Below are 21,281 nucleotides of genomic sequence, written 5' to 3' on the forward strand. Positions count from 1 at the left end.
CCCCTAATCTGCCATAGGCCCCTATATACCGCCTCCTCATGCTGCTGCTAGGTCCAGAGTCTCTCATGGGTCCCTGTACGGCCTCCCATTGCTGCTGTCTCCATCGCCACACTCTGCTGCCATGTGCCACTTTCAGGTCTCTTCACACTGCTGGTGTGTTTAATTTTTTGACATAGGGTGCAGGCAGATTACGGGCCTCACATAGCTGCTGCCAGGCCCCTAATCTGCCATGGGCCCCTATATACCGCCTCCTCATGCTGCTGCCAAGTCCAGAGTCTCTCATGGGTCCCTGTACGGCCTCCCATTGCTGCTGTCTCCATCGCCACACTCTGCTGCCATGTGCCACTTTCAGGTCTCTTCACACTGCTGGTGTGTTAAATTTTTTGACATAGGGTGCAGGCAGATTACGGGCCTCACATAGCTGCTGCCAGGCCCCTAATCTGCCATGGGCCCCTATAAACCGCCTCCTCATGCTGCTGCCAAGTCTAGAGTCTCTCATGGGTCCCTGTACGGCCTCCCATTGCTGCTGTCTCCATCGCCACACTCTGCTGCCATGTGCCACTTTCAGGTCTCTTCACACTGCTGGTGTGTTAAATTTTTTGACATAGGGTGCAGGCAGATTACGGGCCTCACATAGCTGCTGCCAGGCCCCTAATCTGCCATGGGCCCCTATATACCGCCTCCTCATGCTGCTGCCAAGTCTAGAGTCTCTCATGGGTCCCTGTACGGCCTCCCATTGCTGCTGTCTCCATCGCCACACTCTGCTGCCATGTGCCACTTTCAGGTCTCTTCACACTGCTGGTGTGTTTAATTTTTTGACATAGGGTGCAGGCAGATTACGGGCCTCACATAGCTGCTGCCAGGCCCCTAATCTGCCATGGGCCCCTATATACCGCCTCCTCATGCTGCTGCCAAGTCCAGAGTCTCTCATGGGTCCCTGTACGGCCTCCCATTGCTGCTGTCTCCATCGCCACACTCTGCTGCCATGTGCCACTTTCAGGTCTCTTCACACTGCTGGTGTGTTTAATTTTTTGACATAGGGTGCAGGCAGATTACGGGCCTCACATAGCTGCTGCCAGGCCCCTAATCTGCCATGGGCCCCTATATACCGCCTCCTCATGCTGCTGCCAAGTCTAGAGTCTCTCATGGGTCCCTGTACGGCCTCCCATTGCTGCTGTCTCCATCGCCACACTCTGCTGCCATGTGCCACTTTCAGGTCTCTTCACACTGCTGGTGTGTTTAATTTTTTGACATAGGGTGCTGCAAGATAACGGGCCTCACATAGCTGCTGCCAGGCCCCTAATCTGCCATGGGCCCCTATATACCGCCTCCTCATGCTGCTGCCAAGTCCAGAGTCTCTCATGGGTCCCTGTACGGCCTCCCATTGCTGCTGTCTCCATCGCCACACTCTGCTGCCATGTGCCACTTTCAGGTCTCTTCACACTGCTGGTGTGTTTAATTTTTTGACATAGGGTGCAGGCAGATTACGGGCCTCACATAGCTGCTGCCAGGCCCCTAATCTGCCATGGGCCCCTATATACCGCCTCCTCATGCTGCTGCCAAGTCTAGAGTCTCTCATGGGTCCCTGTACGGCCTCCCATTGCTGCTGTCTCCATCGCCACACTCTGCTGCCATGTGCCACTTTCAGGTCTCTTCACACTGCTGGTGTGTTTAATTTTTTGACATAGGGTGCTGCAAGATAACGGGCCTCACATAGCTGCTGCCAGGCCCCTAATCTGCCATGGGCCCCTATATACCGCCTCCTCATGCTGCTGCCAAGTCCAGAGTCTCTCATGGGTCCCTGTACGGCCTCCCATTGCTGCTGTCTCCATCGCCACACTCTGCTGCCATGTGCCACTTTCAGGTCTCTTCACACTGCTGGTGTGTTAAATTTTTTGACATAGGGTGCAGGCAGATTACGGGCCTCACATAGCTGCTGCCAGGCCCCTAATCTGCCATGGGCCCCTATATACCGCCTCCTCATGCTGCTGCCAAGTCTAGAGTCTGTCATGGGTCCCTGTACGGCCTCCCATTGCTGCTGTCTCCATCGCCACACTCTGCCATGTGCCACTTTCAGGTCTCTTCACACTGCTGGTGTGTTTAATTTTTTGACATAGGGTGCAGGCAGATTACGGGCCTCACATAGCTGCTGCCAGGCCCCTAATCTGCCATGGGCCCCTATATACCGCCTCCTCATGCTGCTGCCAAGTCCAGAGTCTCTCATGGGTCCCTGTACGGCCTCCCATTGTTGCTGTCTCCATCGCCACACTCTGCTGCCATGTGCCACTTTCAGGTCTCTTCACACTGCTGGTGTGTTAAATTTTTTGACATAGGGTGCAGGCAGATTACGGGCCTCACATAGCTGCTGCCAGGCCCCTAATCTGCCATGGGCCCCTATATACCGCCTCCTCATGCTGCTGCCAAGTCCAGAGTCTCTCATGGGTCCCTGTACGGCCTCCCATTGCTGCTGTCTCCATCGCCACACTCTGCTGCCATGTGCCACTTTCAGGTCTCTTCACACTGCTGGTGTGTTAAATTTTTTGACATAGGGTGCAGGCAGATTACGGGCCTCACATAGCTGCTGCCAGGCCCCTAATCTGCCATGGGCCCCTATATACCGCCTCCTCATGCTGCTGCCATGTCCAGAGTCTCTCATGGGTCCCTGTACGGCCTCCCATTGCTGCTGTCTCCATCGCCACACTCTGCTGCCATGTGCCACTTTCAGGTCTCTTCACACTGCTGGTGTGTTTAATTTTTTGACATAGGGTGCAGGCAGATTACGGGCCTCACATAGCTGCTGCCAGGCCCCTAATCTGCCATGGGCCCCTATATACCGCCTCCTCATGCTGCTGCCAAGTCTAGAGTCTCTCATGGGTCCCTGTACGGCCTCCCATTGCTGCTGTCTCCATCGCCACACTCTGCTGCCATGTGCCACTTTCAGGTCTCTTCACACTGCTGGTGTGTTTAATTTTTTGACATAGGGTGCTGCAAGATAACGGGCCTCACATAGCTGCTGCCAGGCCCCTAATCTGCCATGGGCCCCTATATACCGCCTCCTCATGCTGCTGCCAAGTCCAGAGTCTCTCATGGGTCCCTGTACGGCCTCCCATTGCTGCTGTCTCCATCGCCACACTCTGCCATGTGCCACTTTCAGGTCTCTTCACACTGCTGGTGTGTTTAATTTTTTGACATAGGGTGCAGGCAGATTACGGGCCTCACATAGCTGCTGCCAGGCCCCTAATCTGCCATGGGCCCCTATATACCGCCTCCTCATGCTGCTGCCATGTCCAGAGTCTCTCATGGGTCCCTGTACGGCCTCCCATTGCTGCTGTCTCCATCGCCACACTCTGCTGCCATGTGCCACTTTCAGGTCTCTTCACACTGCTGGTGTGTTTAATTTTTTGACATAGGGTGCAGGCAGATTACGGGCCTCACATAGCTGCTGCCAGGCCCCTAATCTGCCATGGGCCCCTATATACCGCCTCCTCATGCTGCTGCCAAGTCTAGAGTCTCTCATGGGTCCCTGTACGGCCTCCCATTGCTGCTGTCTCCATCGCCACACTCTGCTGCCATGTGCCACTTTCAGGTCTCTTCACACTGCTGGTGTGTTTAATTTTTTGACATAGGGTGCTGCAAGATAACGGGCCTCACATAGCTGCTGCCAGGCCCCTAATCTGCCATGGGCCCCTATATACCGCCTCCTCATGCTGCTGCCAAGTCCAGAGTCTCTCATGGGTCCCTGTACGGCCTCCCATTGCTGCTGTCTCCATCGCCACACTCTGCTGCCATGTGCCACTTTCAGGTCTCTTCACACTGCTGGTGTGTTAAATTTTTTGACATAGGGTGCAGGCAGATTACGGGCCTCACATAGCTGCTGCCAGGCCCCTAATCTGCCATGGGCCCCTATAAACCGCCTCCTCATGCTGCTGCCAAGTCTAGAGTCTGTCATGGGTCCCTGTACGGCCTCCCATTGCTGCTGTCTCCATCGCCACACTCTGCCATGTGCCACTTTCAGGTCTCTTCACACTGCTGGTGTGTTTAATTTTTTGACATAGGGTGCAGGCAGATTACGGGCCTCACATAGCTGCTGCCAGGCCCCTAATCTGCCATGGGCCCCTATATACCGCCTCCTCATGCTGCTGCCAAGTCCAGAGTCTCTCATGGGTCCCTGTACGGCCTCCCATTGCTGCTGTCTCCATCGCCACACTCTGCTGCCATGTGCCACTTTCAGGTCTCTTCACACTGCTGGTGTGTTTAATTTTTTGACATAGGGTGCAGGCAGATTACGGGCCTCACATAGCTGCTGCCAGGCCCCTAATCTGCCATGGGCCCCTATATACCGCCTCCTCATGCTGCTGCCAAGTCTAGAGTCTCTCATGGGTCCCTGTACGGCCTCCCATTGCTGCTGTCTCCATCGCCACACTCTGCTGCCATGTGCCACTTTCAGGTCTCTTCACACTGCTGGTGTGTTTAATTTTTTGACATAGGGTGCAGGCAGATTACGGGCCTCACATAGCTGCTGCCAGGCCCCTAATCTGCCATGGGCCCCTATATACCACCTCCTCATGCTGCTGCCAAGTCCAGAGTCTCTCATGGGTCCCTGTACGGCCTCCCATTGCTGCTGTCTCCATCGCCACACTCTGCTGCCATGTGCCACTTTCAGGTCTCTTCACACTGCTGGTGTGTTTAATTTTTTGACATAGGGTGCAGGCAGATTACGGGCCTCACATAGCTGCTGCCAGGCCCCTAATCTGCCATGGGCCCCTATATACCGCCTCCTCATGCTGCTGCCAAGTCCAGAGTCTCTCATGGGTCCCTGTACGGCCTCCCATTGCTGCTGTCTCCATCGCCACACTCTGCTGCCATGTGCCACTTTCAGGTCTCTTCACACTGCTGGTGTGTTAAATTTTTTGACATAGGGTGCTGGCAGATTACGGGCCTCCCATTGCTGCTGCCAGACATGTAATCTGCCATGGGCCCCCGTACCGACTCCTCATGCTGTGACGTTGCAACAAGGTGTAATTCAACCCTACATATGTTAGACCGCCTTTACGAACAGCTAAAGGCCATCACAGATTTCCTGATGTTAAAAGCGGATAAAGGTACTCCCTGTGTAACTTAGATGTCAGCCATTGTCAGCTCATGTGTGACACCTGCGCTTGCTCAGGCCCTTTGAGGAGGCCACGCTATTCGTGAGTCGGCAGGACTATGGGATGAATGAGGTCAAATCGGCCATGGGCCCCCGTACCGCCTGTTCACGCTGATGCTGGTCCCACAGTGTGACCTGGGTCCCTGTACGGCCTCCCATTGCTTCCACTCTGCCATGTACCTCTTTGAAATCTCCTCACACTCCTGCGGTTGTCCATTTTGTCATAGGTTGCTGGCAGATTAGCGGCCTTCCATAGGTGCCGCCAGGCCCCATATCGACCATGGGCCCCCGTACCTCCTGGTCACGCTGCTGCTGAGCCCACAGTGTGACCTGGGTCCCTGTACGGCCTCCCATTGCTTCCACTCTGCCATGTGCCACTTTGAAATCTCCTCACACTCCTGCGGTTGTCCATTTTGTCATAGGTTGCTGGCAGATTACAGGCCTTCCATAGGTGCCACCAAGCCCCATATCGGCCATGGGCCCCCGTACCGCCTGGTCACGCTGCTGCTGGGCCCACAGTGTGACCTGGGTCCCTGTACCGCCTCCCATTGCTCCCACTCTGCCATGTGCCACTTTCAGGTCTCCTCACGCTCCTGCTGGTTTCCATTTTGTCATAGGTTGCTGTATGGCCTCCCATTGCTGCTGCCTCCACCGCCACACTGTGGCTCCAAACACTGGTTTTTGCCCCGTGACTGGCCAAAGGAGTGAAGTGTGCAGTGATTCTAAGATCGACGGCACTCATCTGCATGTCATACTGACAGACAGTATTATTTCTCTTCCCCAGCAGACTCCAAGGGCATTTAAATTAAAGGTACAGTGTTCTGCACTAATATTAAGTCTCTCTGAAGCCTAGAAACACCCTTTTTTAAGTTAAATTCACAGCGAATTTATTCGACTCGAATCGAATATTGTCCACGAATTCGCCGAATCAGTCGAATCGAATTTTTCATTTCTTCGCTCATCTCTACTAGCAGCATAAAGGATTAAAATAGTTATTGATGATTGAGAGAGTGAAGTTCTGATGTAAAAGCCATCCACAACTCTGCCCCCAGCTACTTCACCAACCTGATCTCAAAATATCAACCAAACGGCTTTCTTCAATCCTCCCAAGACCTTCTACTCTCTAGTTCCTGTGTCAGATCCCCCCGTGCTTGGCTTCGGGACTTTTCCCAAGCTTCTCCCATCCTATGGAATTCCCCACCCCAATCTGTCCAGCTATCTCCTAATCTATCCAACTTTAGATGATTCCTGAACACCTTTCTCTTTAAAGAAGCCTATCCTGCTTCTAACAAGTAAACTGCCTTTTATTTCCTCCATCAGCTCATCCCCCCACAGATATTACCTTTCGTATCACTCAACCCTTCCTCCTAGATTGTAAGCTCTAACGAGCAGGGCCTTCTATTTCCTCTTGTAACAAATTGTATTGTAACTGTAATGTCTACCTTCATTTTGTAAAGTGCTGCACAAACTGTTGGCGCTATATAAATTCTGTATAATAATAATACATAATAATAATAATAAAAAAAGGAACTGAACTCAGGTATCTGTAGCCAGAAAAAGGCAGGCAAAGGAGAAAGAACTGGTCACCAGTATTACCAACAGCTCATCTTTTCCTGTCACTGATGTATTTCCACTTTTGCAGTCAAATTTGAGAAAATCCCTCTATATGTTTATGTGTTCCCATTCACACAGCATACCTTTTTTTTTTAAATGTCTTACCTTTTAGATATTTTTCAGTAGGTGGGTATCATAGCTGACTGCAAGTCTCAGGTCTGTCCTCATTAACATTCAATGCAAGAAGCCCAGACTCTACAGCTTTAACCCTAAAACCGGCCATAGATTATGCGATTTGCTTCCTGCAACCAAGGGTTGCAGAAAAGGAGGTCACTCAATTCCACCATCAAAACAGTCAAGGTTAATGGGGAATCCTTCCCATGGAGCTATTGTGTTCTCCTGGGGGGGGGAGCACGGTGGGAAGAGCTGTTCCTGCCAGAAAAACACAGTGCTTATTGATAGCGGCTGTAGCTGCTAGCAATACTCGCATGAAAAATTTAATGGGCTGGTTGTACCCAACTCATACAACATTTAAATTTGGTTAAATCAGCCTACCTATAGATAATTGGAATCTTGGCCGCTTCAGCAGGGACAGGCCAAGATTCGAACCATCTTTGGCCAGCTTATGAAGCCCAGCCTCCGCACTTTTAACCTTTTGTTAGACAGACAGTGTTCAAATCTAATTACAATTGATAATGAAAAATGCCTGCACAGAACATACAAAGTTAATTATGAAAAACACAACTGTGTAATTACAGACTTGAATCCCACTGCGAATTGAACCTTTAATATTTAACTATTAGAAAGTTCAGGCTGACAAAGGATAAATCTATTTTATAGATAAGGTAGAAAACCCCTTAAAGCTCAAATTTAGCTAAAACATTGACTTTTTGATTTGGATAATGTGGAGAATGGATAGAATCCAGGTTTCCATACCTCTTTGTGTCTTCACTGTAGATATTTTCCTTCCATTCTTGCCTAATGACACTAGACCCTACTGGGTATGTAAACAGCTATAGAAGCATCACAGAAATCCTACCTACTTCCCATTCTACCTAACAAAACAATCAAAAAAAGTTAAAGAGATTTTACATTTTGCCAGGAATTGGGATTTACTATTCACCAGGAGATTTAAAGGGACAGTCTTGATTACATTGATAGCTGAAGGAGAACATGGAATAGTTCCATCATTTTCAGCATTACATACTACACACTCTATATTACCAGTATAGCCCAGAACCAATCAATGCTTAGCAACACCTGGTAGGATTCTAGTGTTAATAAGGCATGCTGCAGCATGCTGCTATTATCTACCTAATACATAGTCTCTGTCTGGGTCATGATCTTTGGAATAGATAATACATGCACTTTACCTTTGAAAAGTAGATTAAGAATCTATGGTATTATCCTTATCATTTCAGTATTGCAGCTTCAAATATTGTAAAGTTCAATTTGTTTTTAAAAATGATGTTCTTTGAATTTACAAAAGCTACAATATCCAACCTGTTGCAGTCAGAGGGTAGCACAGGCTTCCTTTTTCATCTAAATCTAATAAATCTAAACTCAGTTAAAAGTCATGCTCTAAATTCCTTTTGTCTGTAGCCCACAGCAATTTGCATTCCATACCAAATAATTTCATGTAGTAGATGCTTAGATTGTAAAAGTGTACATAGCAAACCGTTTTCAGCATTCAGTTACTTTATTTGATACAATAATGATAAAAAAAATCCAACCTACATTAAGTAGCTAGCAATTTGTTAACAGACTCAGGCCTTCCTATTGCAATGCAAAGTGTACTTGTGCCCAGACAATGCACAATAAAGTATATTTCTAAAATAGAGAAGCAAAAGCATTTTAAAAAAAGCTCTCATTCACCTGTGTAGCTATAGCCAACGTGGAAACGTTCTTCAGTGTTCTCAACAGAGGCATAGACATCTCAGCTATTTTATTTAGAAAGCAGAATCTTGGCAGGCTGTCAGTCCTCTTATATAAACACACACCGGGTGTTTCTAAGCTGTTTAACCCCTTCATGAGGGAGGGTAAAACAATTCTTAAAGCCTAAATCCATGTTTCAATTAACTTTAACCCCTTCGCGCCAGCGCCTCCCGACCCTTTAAGGGTTTCAGAAGCCGGGAGGCGGGGCGGGGTTTAGGGTCATGTGACCACCGTGACACGCCGTTCCGAAAGAGGAGATTGGACCCTTTTCGGTGAGTACCGGACATGTGCGCTGGGAGCGCGCAGGGTGCGCACTCTCATCACATATGTTCTTTTTTAATAGAACGCAAATGTGCGGCTGCTCGGCGTCTAGGCCCAGATGCCAGAAGGCCGCACATTTGCGTTCGGCCGGTGCGAAGCGGTTAAACACACTGTCACTTGCACTGAGGCCATCAATACATTAAAAAAACGTTTTTAATCCTACCTAAAACACACTAACCCTGACCTTTGAACACAAGCATGGCCCTGACCTTTACCCTGAACTAACCTGGATTAAAGTGATCCTAAAGGCTTAAAATAAAAAACCAAACAAACATGTCTATACTTACCTGCTGTGTGCAGTGGTTCTGCACAGAGCATCCCAAGTCCTCCTCTTCTTGGGGCCCCCAATGGTGCTCCTGGTCCTTCCCTCCTGTTGGGTGCTTGCACAGCAAGCAGCTTGTTATGGGGGCAACCGAGCATGCGCACTCCCTAGCCGCTGCTCCATGTGCTCACTCCCAGCACATTTACCAGCGCCCCACGCTACTCCTGCTATTTGCAGTCAGGAGCTTTCTGATCATGTGACCGCTGTGACAGCCAATCACGGCAGTCACATGACCTTAAACCCCTGACCCGCCTCCTGGCATCACAAACCCCTTAAAGGGCCAGGAGGCTCCAGTGCCAAGGATTTATAGACTATTTTCTTTAGAGTTATTGTGGTACAAATAGGTCTGTCTATCACAGAATCACAGCAAAATGGGAACAGTTATACACAACTGCTAACAAAGCATGCAACCAGTGCTGAGCTTGGCTAGAAAGCTCAGCATTCTTTACACACTGAGTGTCAAGGAGGCAACATGTTAAGCTTATTTGTTTCAAGAAGCAATTACAAATTGTGTAGCATTTATATAAAAAAAGAAACTTGTCCACAAATAATTATTTTTTTCTCTTTACGTTCATACCTGTGTTCTTTACCTGGAGTTAGATATGGGTCAGGCTGCGGTTATTCTCAATATACTGCATTTTGAATGAAAATAACTAGCGATAATTCATCTTGATGATGACTACAATGGTAGAATCGGTTAGCAACTTGTTTGCTCCTGTGGTAGTGGCTAGCAGTATATAACCATTTGGGCTAATTTTTCTAGGATCTCACCCATCAAATGCTGAAATGCTTATGATTTGGTATCAGCATGGCTCTGGATCCAAACATTCGCATGCCTCCAGCCATGGAAGTAGCATACTGAACTGTGTGACTAGGGCACTATACTGGTATCTAAGCCAGGCTGAATGTCCTTTTATTTTTGATGTTTACAAAACTGTTTAGAAATTTGAGTTGAATAGAAATATTGGATACAGGTTGATTTGAGTCCAGCTGATGGTATATGGGGAGTGGGCTGGGTGAATCAACTGTGTTTTCCTATTCATTCATCTCTTTCATCGAATATAGTAAAACAAAACTCACCAAACACATCACCTCTCAGTGTTTTCTTTTGTCCAATTGTATTTTCATCGTCATCATCATCATCATCTCCATCATCCTCTTCTTCATCTTCATTGGCATCCTGGTCTTCTTCCTCTTCCTCATATTCCTCCTCTGCTTTGTTAGGTTCTCCTATGTACACTCCATCCACATAGTCAAATGGCTGCAAGTGTGGTTTTGGAGATGGTGTCACAACCAATTCGGGTATTAGATTCTTTATGTCTTCATTTTTCTTGAGGCTGTTCTTGTGTGCCAACAGTTTCTTTATTGTGTCTTTTGCACTTCCAACTATTTTAGGTCCTTCTTTGACAGGTTTGTCTGGAACAGCTATAGTGGAACCAAAGAGATGTTACTTTACTGTTTAATTCACATAATATACTGTATTTCAAGTCTGCAATGTATGAATGCTTTTGTATAAATAAATACTTGTATGGACAGATGCAAATTACATACAAATGTTTGATTGTATTAAGCAATAAAAGCTGCATATGCTAAGGCAAAACCACACCTAAAGACTCAGTTCAGCCATCATCACAATGAAAGCTTTACTACTGGTTTGTTAGGTACCATGATTGACATGCTCTGCACTGCAACCTGTGAAAAGCAATTCCTTTTTATTTACAGTTCATTACCTTGCACTGAGCACAAAGGTATACAAAGATTAATATTATTACAGGTACTTGTATAACGCTGTCAATTTATGCAGCGCTTTACATACAGTATCTCACAGAAGCGAGTACACCCCTCACATTTTTGTAAATATTTTATTATATCTTTTCATGTGACAACACTGAAGAAATGACACTTTGCTACAATGTAAAGTAGTGAGTGTACAGCTTGTATAACAGTGTAAATTTGCTGTCCCCTCAAATTAACTCAACACACAGCCATTAATGTGTAAACCACTGGCAACAAAAGTGAGTACACCCCTAAGTGAAAATGTCCAAATTGGGCCCAATTAGCCATTTCCCTCCTCGGTGTCATGTGACTCGTTAGTGTTACAAGGTCTCAGGTGTGAATGGGAAGCAGGTGTGTTAAATTTGGTGTTATCGCTCTCACTCTCTCATACTGGTCACTGGAAGTTCAACATGACACCTCATGGCAAAGAACTCTCCAAGGATCTGAAAAAAAGAATTGTTGCTCTACATATAGATGGCCCAGGCTATAAGAAGATTGCCAAGACCCTAAAATGAGCTGCAGCATGATGGCCAAGACCATACAGCAGTTTAACAGGACAGGTTCCACTCAGAACAGGCCTCACCATGGTCGACCAAAGAAGTTGAGTGCACATGCTCAGCGTCATATCCAGAAGTTGTCTTTGGGAAATAAAGTGCTGCCAACATTGCTGCAGAGGTTGAAGGGGTGGGGGGGTCAGCCTGTCAGTGCTCAGACCATACGCCACACACTGCATCAAATTGGTCTGCATGGCTGTCGCCCAGAAGGAAGACTCATCTAAAGAAGATGCACAAGAAAACCTGCAAACAGTTTACTGAAGACAAGCAGACTAAGGACATGGATTACTGGAACCATGTCCTGTGGTCTAATGAGACCAAGATAAACTTATTTGGTTCAGATGGTGTCAAACATGTGTGGCGGCAACCAGGTGAGGAGTACAAAGACAAATGTGTCTAGCCTATAGTCAAGCATGGTGGTGGGAGTGTCAGGGTCTGGGGTGCATGATTCCTGCTGGCACTGGGGAGCTACAGTTCATTGAGGGAACCATAAATGCCAACATGTACTGTGACATACTGAAGCAGAGCAAGATCTCCACCCTTCGGAGACTGGGCCGCAGGGCAGTATTTCAACATGATAATGACCCCAAACACACCTCCAAGACAACCACTGCCTTGTTAAAAAATCTGAGAGTAAAGGTGATGGACTGGCCAAGCATGTCTCCAGACCTAAACCCTATTGAGCATCTGTGGAGCATCCTCAAACGGAAGGTGGAGGAGCGCATCTAACATCCACCAGCTCCGTGATGTCATCATGGTGGATTGGAAGAGGACTCCAGTAGCAACCTGTGAAGCTCTGGTGAACTCCATGCCCAAGAGGGTTAAGGCAGTGCTGGAAAATAATGGTGGCCACACAAAATATTGTCACTTTGGGCCCAATTTGGACATTTTCACTTAGGGGTGTACTTACTTTTGTTGCCAGCGGTTTAGACATTAATGGCTGTGTGTTGAGTTATTTTGAGGAGGCAGCAAATTTACACTGTTATACAAGCTGTACACCCACTACTTTACATTGTAGCAAAGTGTCATTTCTTCAGTGTTGTCACATGAATAGATATAATAAAATATTTACAAAAATGTGAGAGGTGTACTCACTTCTGTGAGATACTGTATATGTTGCACTTTCACATCAGTCCCTGACCTCAAGGAGTGTACAATCTAAGGTCCATAACTTACATTCATACATATACAGTACATACTGGGGCCAATTTAGACAGGATCCAATTAACCTACCAGCATGTCTTTGGAATTGATTTGTTTATTATATAGTGTTATAATTTAGCCTGTACCAGGCTTTGATAGCTTTAGATCCCTAAAAGCATGACGAGATGTTAAAGCAGTAGTAAACTGCAGCTAAAAAAAAAATGAAAAAATCCCCTGCAAGGTAATGTCATAATGTGCTAGTATCCAACGAATACTAGCACACTATGAAATACTTACCTTAGAACGAAGCCCTCCAGCAATGTACTGTCACCGCTGCAGAGGCTTTCAATTTCACCTGGTGTTCCTATTGGGTTCGGCTGACTGGCCGAATGATGTTACTCCTGCGCATGAGCGTGGGAGTCCTGGGCCACAGCACCATATTCTGAAGCAGCGGCACGTGTATGCCGTTCCTTCAGAGCACATGCGCCAGCTCTCAAAAAAAGCGACTATCTCCTAAAAGGTGCACGTTTTGAAGTTATTAATTTTACCTAATGGTAAGCTTGATTATAAGCTTACCTGTAGGTAAAAGTATAAAAAAAAAAAGAATTTACTACCACTTTAGGTTCAATATTCAAATGTTCTGTAAAACAACTAACTTGATGAAAAAAGTGTTTTTAATATTTTTAGAGCAGATACAAGTAGGAATCTGTAGGAAATGTTACTAAAATACCTGAAACATGTTTCATATGCTTAAAAGGAGGTTAGGTAAACCCGAACTTTCATACAGGGAGAGAAATGTATTGAGACACCACAAACTGTGCACCTCAGGAACAACAGGAGATGAATATTAGTTTACTATATACAATCTTCATTGCCTCTTAAATCCATTCTGTGGAATTTTCCTTCTAAATGTTCACTGTAGTGTGCACTTGGCATTAGTAATCAGATTTGCTTGGCATAGGCAGCTTAGTACAAACTGACAGCCATTCAAGTCGCAGAACGGTTGCAATACTATATGAACATTATTTATATACTGTAGTTATATTATTATAAGCATTCAAGATTTAATTTGATGTTTATCATGGTGTCACATGAAAACAAATACTACTCTGAATCAGGCTCTTTGATCATTTTTATTTTGTTAACGGAAACATAGGTTACACATTCTTGACGTGACTCCTGTATGTTGATACGTAAGCTAAATCAAACATACCACACATTAACTTTTCTGGAGCGCAAGAATGTGCAGCCACTGCCAAATCACTGACAGCGATCTGCAGTCCAAACATATGTTATTTATTTGGATGGCAGGATAAGCAACATAGTGTTGTATTATGTATATTATTAGTTTTTTATTATTATAACTATATGCATGAAAAAACTTGTATTACCTTGAATAACAAAACAGACCGAAGTAAACATCTAAATAATAGGATACTATATATATATATATATATATATATATATATATATATGTATATATATGCACACACAAACTGTATTGCCAGAACTATTGGGACACCTGCCTTTACAGGCACATGATATTTAGTGGCATCCCAGTCTTAGTCCATAGGGCTCAATGTTGAGTTGGCCCACCCTTTGCAGCTGTAACAGCTTCAAGTTTTCTGGGAAGGCTGTCCACAAGGTTTAGGAGTGTGTCTATGGGAATGTTTGACCATTTTTCTGGAAGTACATTTGTGAGGTCAGGCACTGATGTTGGATGAGAAGACCTGGCTCACAGTCTCCGCTCTAATTCATTCCAAAAGTGTTCTATTGGGTTGAGATCAGGCCAGTCAAGTTTCTCCTCCCCAAACTCGCTCATCCATGTCTTTATGGACCTTGCTTTGTGCACTGTCATGTTGGATCAGGCAGGGACTATCCCCAAACTGTTCTAACAAAGTTGGGAGCGTGAAATTGTCCAAAATGTCTTGGTATGCTGACGCCTTAGGCGTTCCCTTCACTGGAACTAAGGTGCTAAGCACAAAACCCTAAAAAAAACCCCACACAATAGTTCCTCCTCCACCAAACTTTATACTTGGCACAATGCAGTCAGGCAAGTTTCATTGACCTGGCAACCGCGAAACCCAGACATATCCATCGGATTGCCAGACAGAGAAGCATGATTCGTCACTCTAGAGAACATTTCTGCACTGCTCTAGACTCCAGTGGCAGCGTGCTTTACACCACTGGATCTGATGCTTTGCATTGCACTTGGTGATGTAAGGCTTGGATGCAGCTGCTTGGCCATATAAACCCATTCCATGAAGCTCTCTATGCACTGTTGTTGTGCTAATCTGAAGGCCACATGAAGTTTGGAGGTCTTTAGCTATTGTCTCTGCAGACAGTTGGTGACTTCTGCACACTGTGCGCATCAGCATACACTGACCCCGCCCTGTCATTTATGTGGCCTACCACTTCATGGCTGAGTTGCTGTTGTTGATAGTTGCTTCCACTTTCTTATAATAGTACTAACAGCTGACCATGGAATATTTAGTAGCAAGAAAATTTAATGGATGGACTTATTGCACAGGTGGCAACCTATCACGGTACCACGCTGAAATTCACTGAGCTCCTGAGAGCAATCCATTCTTTCACAAATGTTTGTAGAAGCAGTCTGCATGCCTAGGTGCTTAATTTTCTACACCTGTGGCCATGGAGGTGATTGGAACACCTGAATCCAATGATTTGGAGGGCTGGCCCAATACTTTTGGCAATATAGTGTATATAATATATATATATATATATATATATACTGTATATATCATTTGAAGTTAGAATTAATCAGTTAAAAACATGAAGAAGGTACTTATGAAGTAAGCTTATAAACATGCAAAGAAATTGTGTTCTCACGTTAAATAAGGTATATTTCACTAACAGAAAATAATGCCTAGCTGTGATAAAAGTCTCATTTGTTTACATAGTACTTTAGTGTAGGTTATTGCTAATGTGCAAGAACCATGCCACACATGTCTACTGTATATAGAGTCAAACATTCACATTTATTCAAATATTTATTCTTCTTAACAGTTTGATAAATGTTCCCAGGCCACTAATTCCTAATTCCTAAAAGTGTGATATGGATCAAAGGAAGACCCAAGCCATGAATTACAAGGCCATATAGAGTCAACGAAGAACAAACCACTCTATTCCATGGAGATATAACTTTAGTCTTCTATTAATGACTAGATGTTTACCGCTCTCAGACATAAATAACTGCAGTAAGGTATAGTCATTTGTTAGCTCTTCAAGGGCTGGTTCACACCAAATGCAGTCCACTGTGTTTTTAATCTGCATCACAAATGCATGGACAGTGTTTAACATGGATTCCAGTGGCCCTAGTTTACACTAGTGCAGTCAACAAAAGCAGAACATGTTGAATTTTTTCTGTATGGAATGCATCTGGAATGTGGCAAACACATTAAAAACACACCAGGATTACCATTATCAGCTTCATGACATGCAGAAGATGGGAGAGATAAAAGTAAATTAGGGATTAAACTGTAGTTGAGCAGTATTTGTTTTTGTGCTGCCAGACTGTTATCTAACAATCTAATATGGCAAGAGCTGTTTAGGGCTCAGTATTCCGGAGTTGTTTCTTAAAAAATAGCACACATTAAACATTTGGTAACTGGAATGCCACTGCATCAATGGTATCAGTATGAGGAGGATTCATTTATTATAGCTGGCAGGTTGAGGGGGAAAGAGGCGGCTCTGTCGGTGCGTTAAATTACACAAGCTCATTCTCAGACAATCTACCTCTATTAGCCATGTTTGCTGGTTGAACCCTAAGCCTAGACAGCCTCCCTGCAGCATTAACACAATGCTACCTGCCACTGGAAAACAGTGCTTACCTGGCTTGCCATCTCTTGGTATAACCTGATGGGACAGTAGTCTTCTCTCCTGGCCAGGTTCGAATGTTGTTCCAGTGAAAAGGGACAGGCCAGTGAAAGGAGCAGGCTGGGGATATTATAGTTCAGCAGGCTGTGTAAGAGTGTGGGAGGCAGAGCATCAGTATGAGCAAGGTGTGCCCTTCTTTATTCTGCCCCCTGTAATCTGTTATCAGAGAGAGGAGAGAGCAGAATCCTCCCTCCAGCTGCCACCAAGGCCCCTGCTCTTGGTCGGACCAAGTAATGACATTGCCCATCACTCCCATTGGTGAGCTGGAGAATGGAGCACAAAATGCGCCCCCCCCCATAAAAACATTGCTCCCAGGGCATGTGACCCATCTGCCCTCCTACCCCCCCCCCCTTCCTTGTCCTGGCCATAATAGGACTATAAGGCAATTAAAACAAATTTGAATCGAGTTGTGCCTGTTAGTTAAATCTTCTCTGGAAAAATGAAAAAAAAAAAATAAAATAAACAAGAAATCTGATTGTTCACTTTCTGTTCTTTAGTTTTTATAAGTTTACATACTTTTCATACATAAGAACATACAAACCACTTGAAAGTTACTTATGGTAATTATTGAGTGAAGTCATAAATCACTCCTGTCACCTTGGCAGAGATCCTTCAGTTACATATGCAGTGATTGAATGTTGCACTGTTTCACATCAATCTCCTGGAATTTTGGAGAACTGGAAAAGTTTAGCTATTGTTCTGGAAACTGATATTTAAATTGTATATTTCTTGTATGAGCCTTAAGTGACATTAGTTTGGCTTGTTTTAAGACTATGGGTCTATTTATTTTGTCTAAATAATCTTAAGTTAAAATACAATCATATGTGATGGTTGGATAACCCTGGTATTTTTAATTGAATCTGATAGATCAGCATGATTAGTGGTGATTTTGTTTTATGGCCTCAATGCACAAGCTAGACCAAATCTGAACAAACTGTGGAGGTGATTTACTAAAACTAGAGAGAGTAAAATCAGGTGCAATTCTGCACAGAAACCAATCAGCTTCCAGGTAATTTTGTCAAAGCTTAATTGAACAAGCTGAAGTTAGAAGCTGATTGGCTACCATGCACAGTTGCACCAGATTTTGCACTCTCTAGTATTAGTAAATCAATCCCTTTGTTTGTATCGTCCCAAACATTTTTGTTTGCCCAGCTTTGGATTTCAAAAATCAAGGTGATGCAAGGACCACAAAACTTTGAATGTATAAACAGTCATAAGCTAGGACAATAGGCTTTGAAGAGCAACCATCAAACCAGGCTTTAGAATGTGTTTGCTGTTTCCTTGGTGAGTCCTCAGATCTTTTTATGTCAATCTGAATCTACAGCTCACCTTAATAGACAAGCTTAGTTCATGTGTCCTCAGATGTTTTTATTTCATTCTATTCTATAGTTCACCTTAATAGGCAAGCTTAATTGACCCGGTTACTCTCATACTATTATCTTTAAGGATATTTGTAAAACTCATTCCATTGTATAGTGCATTCTACAGTGATGACTTCATACTTCTGTTCACTTTCCATCTCTAGTTCAATGGTAAAAGATAAAAGTATGCACAGATGTGGGGAACTGCAAGGAACGTCTATCTGTACTCACGGGCAAAGTACTGTATATACTGTATCTTTCAATAGTAGAGTCTTGTAGGTGTATTTCAATTGTCTTTACTGTAACAGACCAATTTCACAACTCACTTTAAAAGGTACAAGGATATCGTTCATAAACATTATTCTAGCTTTTTGATTAAAATATGGACTTATCCTATGAACTCTTTTAAAGAGCAATACATTTGGCCAGAAAAGAAGCTTAGAAGCAGAGTATATTGCCCTTTATGAAGTGGGTTACAGTATGTCAGTTGTAAAAGTGATGTAGAGCAATGTTACTAAACTCTGTTTCTCAAGGAATACTAATAGGTCACATTTTAAAGAATTTAAGAAAGACCCACTGGTTGATTAATTTTTAGTAGACACACTTAACAGTAATACACTTTAATTACTTCACCTTTTTTCTGAACACATGGACGTTTAGTGGTACAGAAAAGCAGGCTTCGCAAATACAATTTACACTGTCTATAATGTCAATCTGTTACTACTCAGTTCCAAATTCCCTACTCAATTCCAAATATACAAATAATAAATGGTAATGTTACATAAGCTATAGATGATTATGAGTACCAACAAAGGTTTAGAATGATTCCGTATACTGTCCTATGTTCTGATCAGGAAAGTACAGTACATGGTACGCCCCTTTTTAACCAATGATACCACAAAACTCCTAATTCTCTCCCTGGTTTTCTCTCGCCTTGACTACTGCAACTCCCTCCTCATTGGCTTACCTTTACATAGGCTATGCCCCCTCCAGTCCATCATGAATACTGCTGCCAGGCTCATCCACCTTACCAAGCATTCAGTGTCTGCTACCCTCTCTGCCAATCCCTCCACTGGCTTCCACTCGCCCAATGAATAAAATTCAAAATACTAACAACAACTTGCAAAGCCATCCACAACTCTGCCCCCAGCTACATCACCAACCTGGTCTCAAAATACCAACCAAACCTCTCTCTTCGATTCTCCCAAGACCTTCTGCTCTCTAGTTCCTGTGTCACCTCTTCCCATGCTCGCCTCCAGGACTTCTCCCGAGCTTCTCCCATCCTATGAAACTCCCTATCCCAATCTGTCTGGCTGTCTCCTAATCTATCCACCTTCAGACGAGACCTGAAAACATTTCTCTTTAAAGAAGCCTATCCTGCTTCTAATTAGTAAACCACCATTTATTTCCTCCATCAGCTCATCCCCCACAGTTATTACCTTTTGTATCACTCAACTTTTCCTCCTAGATTGTAAGCTCTAATGAGCAGGGCTCTCTGATTCCTCTTGTACCAAATTGTATTGTAACTGTAATGTCTACCTTCATTTTGTAAAGCACTGCGCAAACTGTTGGCGTTATATAAATCCTGTATAATAATAATAATGGTAAAATACAAAATTCATTGATCAGTGAACCTACCTGAACACTGGTATCCACTGCCCTTGTATCCTTGTTTACATCGGCATTTATAGGAGCCTGGGGTATTGAGGCAATCACTGTGAGGGCTGCACTTATGAGTCTTCATCAAACACTCATTTATATCTGTGAAATAAGAAACAAGTGAAAGGCCATTGACATGACATGAAGAAAGAACTGTCCACTGAACAAACTGAAACGACAACCCTGGCATTCCTGCGTCTGGAGTGATTGGCTAGGAAATCTAAACTAGCCAGTCGATTCTTCCGATGAAATAAATTGGGCAGTAAATAAGTAAGTCTGAAGAGGCTGTGGAGTGCTAACAAACATATCATAGTTTCCCAGCCCAACTGTAGCTGTTTAGACTGAGCAGCATACTTAGCTCTATGGCACCTTTAGAAAACAATAGCGTGCAAAGCTCTTGGGTTTAAGAATCAAACTCTAAAGCTATGTTTCTGGGAATGAGGACCAAAAATAAAAGCGACCAGGATTCTAGTGTACAAAATAAATAAGAACAATGTTTGTATAACTACATTTAGCTTATATAGAGCTCCATAATTCCATTCTGTATTAACTGAATAGTCTGAAAAATGTTCAAAACTATTTACAGTTTTTTTTCCTTAGTTGTTATTGTTCTTACGTTTCTGTCTGGTTTCTTGTGAAAGATTGAAAAAGGGATATTTCTTGTTAAGTGAAAATAAATCTTATTCTTTACAGGCAAGGAAGGTGCCTTCTTACCCTCTGTTTAGATTTGCAGTTGACATGGTGCTCCACGTGTGGCCAGTTATGACACCAGCAATTTGAGGGCTTGGCTATTCCGTTGAGAGCTGACCCATGCACATTAGCAACCTATATGCCTTAAATTTAAAGAGGAACTAAACTTTCCTAACCTTTACAGCCAACAACACTGCCATCTTAGCCTTTGTTTGATCTGCAGTTGTCATGGTGCTGCACATATGATCAGCTTTGACACCAGCCATTTGATGGCTTCATAGTTCAATCGGGAGCACAAACAACTGTTACAGTTATCATTAATAACACTCTAATTTCAATGTGCAGCGCTAACAAAAATGTGTGTTATAATCAATGATGACCATGTGATTGTAGAAAAGAAAGAAAACATCATAAAAAAGAAATAGGGAATTGTGCATACTCCAATAAAGAAAACAAAATGGACGGTATAACAAATGAAAATATATAAGTCCTCTAAATATCATAATAGTCCCAAAAATAGTAATGTGATCAAATCAACAAAATGTAGTGACTTCTGTGACTTCCTCACTGCACCTCCACCATAGTGCACTCACCAGAAGTAAATAGCAAACAAGCCCAGAGCAGAAAGACACTAAGGGGTATTCCTGCTTGTTCCTCCTGCCGGAGACCCGGTTGAAGGTGGGAATTCTCCAGAAGCCAGTGATACACCAAATGATCAAAAGTACAGTAGCCAAGTCTCCATCTCCAGCCCATGGTGAACCAAAGATGGCCTCCGGACCATCACGTGGACCCAGCGGCGTGATGTCAGCACGTAGGCTCCTCCCTGACGTCACAACGCTGCATCACTAGAGCTCTAGGCTGTGGAATGGGCGTGAGCTGGAGAGGCTGCCTCCAGCTCTCAGCAGCCCACTGATAGGCTG

The 21,281-nt window shown here is 44.4% G+C and overlaps 1 protein-coding gene across 1 annotated transcript in view; it reads right to left on the bottom strand.

The window, feature by feature from the left end:
• The window catches only part of EGFL6 (EGF like domain multiple 6), a 152,370-nt gene that overhangs the window by 35,193 nt on the left and 95,896 nt on the right, over positions 1–21,281 (bottom strand). Inside the window, exons 7-8 of the mRNA XM_089652992.1 lie at positions 19,651–19,773; positions 10,362–10,706 (exon numbers count right to left, since the gene is read on the bottom strand). Of these exons, the coding sequence (XP_089509118.1) occupies positions 10,362–10,706; positions 19,651–19,773 (468 nt within the window). The remainder of the gene's footprint in view (positions 1–10,361; positions 10,707–19,650; positions 19,774–21,281) is intronic.

This window comes from Staurois parvus, unplaced genomic scaffold (genome assembly GCF_062004578.1).
Source record: "Staurois parvus isolate SC_StPar_1 unplaced genomic scaffold, SC_StPar_1.0 ptg000696l, whole genome shotgun sequence".
Lineage (NCBI taxonomy): Eukaryota > Metazoa > Chordata > Amphibia > Anura > Ranidae > Staurois > Staurois parvus.